General features: G+C 45.9%; 1 protein-coding gene across 1 annotated transcript in view; it reads right to left on the reverse strand.

Moving 5' to 3' along the window:
• Positions 1-6,029, reverse strand: part of GDF9 (growth differentiation factor 9) — a 99,345-nt gene extending 93,316 nt beyond the window's left edge. The window contains exon 1 of the mRNA XM_040415681.1: positions 5,711-6,029. Within this exon, the coding sequence (XP_040271615.1) occupies positions 5,711-6,029 (319 nt within the window). The remainder of the gene's footprint in view (positions 1-5,710) is intronic.
• Between the last annotated feature and the right edge of the window lie 378 nt (positions 6,030-6,407).

Raw genomic sequence — 6,407 nt, forward strand, 5'->3', positions numbered from 1 at the left:
GGGTTGGAGGTCTGATGCCTCATCTTATACCAGCATAAACCTGCCTGAAGAAAACCGCTAACAAGCAGTAGCAGATTTTAACAGGGGAATAGCACTCAAAATCTCAGTTGTTGAGGAATCGCTGGAAGCCCTATTTTCTAACTCTGAGAGCCAGACGTACATAGATCTGGCAACTGATGTGGCCGTTATGTTTGATTTAAGCGTGAACATGGCCGCCTCCCATGACCTTTTCAATAGACCGTGAGCCTTCCTATCCAACGGATCTTTGAGCTGAGAGGCATCTTCAAATGGTAGGCTGTTTTTTTTTATTGACCATAGCTACCTGGGCGTCAATTTTAGGGATGGTATTAAAGGTCCTAGCCTCTTCCTGATCAAAAAGAAGCCGGTTTTGGAAGGATTTGGCAACTCCTAGCCGTTTCTCCGGGTCTGCCCATTCATCCAAAATCATCCCCTTGATGTTATCATTAATAGGGAAGACCTTGGACTTCTTCACCCTGAGACCTCCGAACATCTCATCTTGTACTGATGGAGTAGAATGCACCTCCTCTACCCCCATAGTAGCCCTAACAGCTTTTAAAAGCTCGGGCATATCTTCAGAAGAGAAATAAAATTTCCTTCTGCTCTCTGAAAATTCTCGCTCAGAGAGTTTATCTTCATCCTCCATATATCTAGAAGAGAAAGCCGAACCACCATAATCTTCAGAATCAAATGAAACAATCGCCTGATTTGTGGCGTTTGGCGGGGGTAAACGCCGTAAAAACGGGTTTCTCTGTTTGAAGTGTAGAAATGGCCGCAAAGGAGGACTTAATCTCTTCCTGCATCATAGATCTAATTTCATCCATGAGGGACGGCTGTTCCTCACGGACAATTTTAGAAATGCAGTCCCCGCACAACTTCTTAGGATGCTCATCAGGCAAACGTTTAAAGAATGAAATACACTTTGAAGATTTCTTGGGTTTTCTCAGAGGATCTTTAGCAGTCTGGAACAGCCAAGAAAAAAAAACATTAGAACCAGGGAAAATATCCACAATAGTGTGCCCAGGTGAGAGAAGAAGAAAAAACTCTCCCCTATGGGGAACTTACGGACGGCAGGGTAGAGGCCTCAGTGTGCTCAGACGCAGACATCCTGGAGGATAGCGAGAGAGAGTAAGCACTCACCGCAGGACGCTGCAGCAGGGGGATCCATTTGAATTCTCCCGCCTCCAGAAGCCAGCCGCCGTTCGCGTCACTTCCGGAAACGTCACTGCTGGCCGGAAGTGCCGAATTTGTATAGCACCGCATGGCGCTGGGCGCGCAACCCGGCTGTGGCTTTGGTAAACCAGTGGGCGTCTGCGCTCCAGGAGCAGGCACCAGATCAACCGGAGGCGAATCTCTGCCTTTCCCCCCTGCCCGGCGTTCGTACAAGACCGCGGGCTGACAGGGGGGTCCCGCCGGAGCAGGTACGTGACTCCACATCCAATTCAGGACCTTCATCTCCACGGCGGCTGCACATGGAGACCTTTCTCCACCCCTGTCCTCTGTAGGGACAGGAAACACTGGTGTTTGGTGGTGGGAGGAGGGTATTTAAACCTTTCTCTGCTTCCTGCCCCTACAGAGGTCAGGGGTCAATCTCCTTGTATGGCCATCGTGGTGATGCTATGGAAAAAAAAAGGTAATTTGTCACCACGAAGTGTGAGGAAATTCGTATTAATGACAAATCGAATTTTTCATAATTTCAAGATTGAATTCTACTTTGGATACTTTGATTCACTCAACACTAGCAATAACCACATTTCCAGTTCTATTTTTGGGCACCTACAGCCTGGGGGGTTGCAAAGAGGCATAGCTGGTAGAGCAGGGGCTTATGCAGTCTGACAAACCGCTTTCTGGAAATATATAAGCTGAAATCTACATCAGTTCCTAACTGGTTTAAATTTCATATTCTAGTGCATAGACCTCTCCAGATGTAAAATGCTTAACCTGTTCACGACCACCGTATGACTATACAAGTTGGTCCCTGTGGTAACTATAAAAAAAAAAAAAATCTAAATAAAAAACGTTTTTAAAAATATAAAAAAAAATTTTTTCAAAGTCACCCCCTTCCCCAAAATTAAAACAAACAATTTAAAAAAATAAAAATAATCACTGGCATTGCCGCGTGCGAAATAACACGTACCTTTAAAATAAAAAAATACTTATACCATACGGCAAATTGCCGGTCATAAAGGTGTTCAAGGGCATATGCCAGCAGATTTGTACCTATGAAACTTTACCCGTTACATGTGAGCTCGGCAGCTGAAGGCATCGGTGTTGGTTCCAGATTCATATGGGTCCACTTTGCTGAGAAAAACGAGGTCTAATATGCAAATGAGCCTCTAGGAGCAACGGTCAGTCTCCTTGTAGCCCTAGCCTAAAAGGCATGCATGTTAGAAACAGTCTTGATAAATGCCTGCTTTGGTGTGGATTTAAATCGCTATTTATTTCATTTACTGCCTTATGGAGGCATTTGTGGGGTAAATTAGAACTGGTTTAGTTGCCCGTAACAACCAAATTAAACTTTTCATTGTTCACAGCTCCTTTGGAAAATGAAAGGTGGAATCTGATTGGTTGCTATGGGCAGCTAGGTCAGTTCTAATTTACACCAGTTTGATAATGACCCCATTAGTGTATGACCACACATTGTGTAAATGCTATAAATTTACTGCAGTGGAAATGCATGCAGATAAGGCTCCATTCAGACATCCGCACTTTGGGTCCGGATCCGTTCCACAATTATGCGGAAAGGGTGCGGACCCATTTATTTTCAATGGGGACGGAAAAGATGCTGACAGCACAGTGTGCTGTCCGCATCCGCATTTCCGGTCTGCGGCTCTGCAAACAGCTTTCTGCAGCTGCGGACAAGAATAGGCATTTCTATTGGGGTGCCGGCCCAGTGTTTTGTGGATCTGCAAAACACTGCAGACGTGTGAATGGACCTTAACCCATACAGTAGCAGTGAACTGGATGTGATGTAAAAAATCTCATCCACACATCAGACAGAGGCAGACTGTCTGCAGATCACAAGCGGTTGGCCAAAAAAAAAATATATATATATGTAATTAAAGGCTGCACTGCTAAGCAGAGTGTGGGACTTAGCAGGCTGACAGGTACTGAGTTTAGCGATGCAAAAAGGTGGAGATTGGCAGTAAAGTGGGGTGGAACTTTGTGCTGCCATAGGGGCAGAACTTAAGAGTGCAACAGGAGTCCCCTGACATAACTTTGCTTGGGGCCCCAGAACTGACCAATCCACCGTTGACTGCAGAGAATATCTGCATCAGAATCCACACCTAAAGTGACATGAGTTATGAAATATGAAATATGAAGCATGACTAGGGCGACTGAACCTGAAATCAACATACCAGAATCAGGAGAAGCCTACAACTCCCAACATGTCTAGACTGTTATGTGATATCAGAACATTACAGGGATGATTAATTAGGAAAAAAGTACAACTCCCAGCATGTCCAGGACATTATTGTGACATTTCAGAGGACAATTTAAAGAGGGAGTGCGAGGACTACAACTCCCAGCATTCCCAGGCCTTTATTATGGGATATGAGAGGACAGATGTTGTGGCAGAAAATTCAGCAACTGAAAATCAGTTCCATTCATTTGAATGGGGCAGCAACCACATGGATTTCTACAAGCCCCATTAAGGTAAATGGGACTGATTCAGTCGCATTATTTTCAGCCACAAAATCTGCCGCGTGTGAAGGCACAAGTAGTCCAGACACCAGGGGCGTCATTAGGTCAAAACATTCGGGTCTTGAGCCCCAGATGTTTTGTCCAGTGCCCGAATGTTATGTTGGCCTGGTAGGATTTTTTTAATTTTTATTTTTTTATTTGGCTATTCCCCACCCCACTTTTACTAGTTCCGCTACTTGCGGGCATGAGTTCATTCACTTCGGTGCGCAATCCCGTCCAGGTTACGGGATCACACACCAAAGTGACTGAACTCATGCCCGCGCAGCCAGCAAGTACCAGATCAGCAGAACAAGTACAAGGGGGGGGGGGGGAGGGAATGATCTGTGGGGTTGCCCAGACGGCTAGGCCCTTCACAGTAGTTATTAACCCCTTTCAGCAGTCCATTCACTGAAGGGGGGACTGCTGAAAGGGGTTAATAACTACTGTGAAGGGCTTCTCCCCCCCCCCCCCCCCCCGGTGGCGATGGGGGCGTGGCTTCATGGGTTGGGGGCATGGCTTCACGGGGGCGTGGTACAGTGGGCTTGCGCCCCGGATATTTTAAGACCCTAGCATCGCCCCTGCCAGACACACATGAGCTACTTGAATGCGAAGAACTTGCAGCGTGTGTCAGTGAGAGGTCCCATTCTGGCCTCCACCCCTCTGACAGGATCTCACAACATGAGGCCTCTTGCACACGGCCGTATGCATTTTTCGGTCCACTAAAAACAGATCCGGAAAAAATACAGACGTGTATTTTTGTGCATTCCGTATTTTGCAGAACGGAACAGCTGGCCCCTAATAGAACAGTACTATCCTTGTCTGTTATGCGGAAAATAAGGGTACTTTCACACTAGCGTTGTTGGATTCCAGCAGGCAGATCCGTCTCTGGTGTCAGCCAGAAAAACGGATCAGGTATTTATTTTTCACATTTTTAAAGGTCTGCACATGCGCATACCGGATCAGTTTTTCCAGGACACTTGGTACCAGATCCAGCATTAATACATTTCAATGGAAAATAATGCCGGCAAGTGTTCTGGAATTTTGGCCAGAGAAAATACTGCAGCATGCTGCGGTATTTTCTCCGGCCAAATACCGTAAAAGTGACTGAACTGAAGACATCCTGAATGGAATGCTTTCTATTCAGAATGCGTTAGGACAAAACAAGCGTTTTTTTCCGGTATTGAGCCCCTAGGACGGAACTCAATACCGGAAAGCTTTAACGCTAGTGTGAAAGTACTAGTATTAGCGGAATGGATACACGGAAATACGGAAACGGAATGCACACGGAGTACCTTCCGTTTTTTGCAGACCCATTGAAATAAATGGTTCTGCAAAAAAAATAAAAAATACATGTGTGCAGGAGGTTTTATACTGATTTATAATGTAAGCCTGTGTAAGGCCTCATGCACACTACCGTTGTGTGTTTTGCGGTCTGCAAATCGTGGATCCGCAAAACACGGATGTCGTCAGTGCACATTCTGCAATTTGCTTAACGGCCCGGACAGCCTTTAATATAACTGCCTATTCTTGTCCACAAAACGTGGACAAGAATAGGACAGGTTATATTTTTTTTTGCGGACCACAGAACGGAGCAACGGAGGTTTGCGGCCCCATTGAAGGGAACGAGTCCGCATCCAAGCCACCAAAACTGCAGCTCGGATGCGGACCAAAACAACGGCCGTGTGCATGAGGCCTAAGAGTGCTGAAACGCACTCATGTATGTCTGGTTAGAGAAAAAGGACTACAACTTCCAAAGGTTTCTACTGATCACATGACAGTGGGTAAAACCCTTAGCATTTCCGTAATTACTTCAGTGAAAAAATCTGTACCATTTGTGGCATATTTTGCTGCTGCAGAATTCTTGAAGATCCACAGCCAGAAAAGACACCAAACAAGTGTTTAAAGGGTTTCTATAAATTTACATTACCAAGGAGGGTCATCACATGTCCGAGACACCCGCGTGGAACAAGCGAATATGGGAATACATATTTATTCTATTAATACTGACCTTTTGTTTCCAGTTTTGAGCCTGGTTTACACTCAGTGTTTGGCGTGAACATCCTCACGGTGTTGTATTCAGCATTCCTGTGTACCCTGGGTACACCCTCCTTGGTGGCTGACATCTTGTAGAGCTTTTTCATATACTTGATGGCGACTGATTGGTGAACTGGCGTTCCTTCTCTCCAAACCGGGGGCTCGGACAGCTCCTTGAGCATAGGAGGGAGCAGCTCATAAGCTTGGCTGTCATACCTCAGTTTTGAATCACTTGCAGAGGAGAGCAGCCAGGTGGAACAATACAACATGACCACAAAAAGTGCCACAGCCATTCCTTGGAGGGAGGGGAGGTAGCTTTCTATCCAAATCCCTCCATGTCAATGAACAGACTGCTTCAGGGGAATCACTCTGCTGCTTGCTCCCTCAAATAAGCTTCAGCTGCTTTTTTTCCCCTTAGTCAAAATTTTAACCCTTCTACTGCTGAAGCCTTTGTCAGCATATCATTTCATACAATACATAGTGAACTTCCAACTATCACTTGCACTGTGTTTCTGGTGGTAACTGCATTTTTTCTATCATTTCCATTCTACTCTGGGTTTACATTTGGTGACCAGTCCACCTGTTGAGTGCATGACTAAGGCCGAATGCACACGGCCGTGAGCGGTCTGTGGTATCCCGACCTGGCATCCTGCTGAGAGCAGGAGCGCACG

Source organism: Bufo bufo, chromosome 1 (assembly GCF_905171765.1).
Source record: "Bufo bufo chromosome 1, aBufBuf1.1, whole genome shotgun sequence".
NCBI lineage: Eukaryota > Metazoa > Chordata > Amphibia > Anura > Bufonidae > Bufo > Bufo bufo.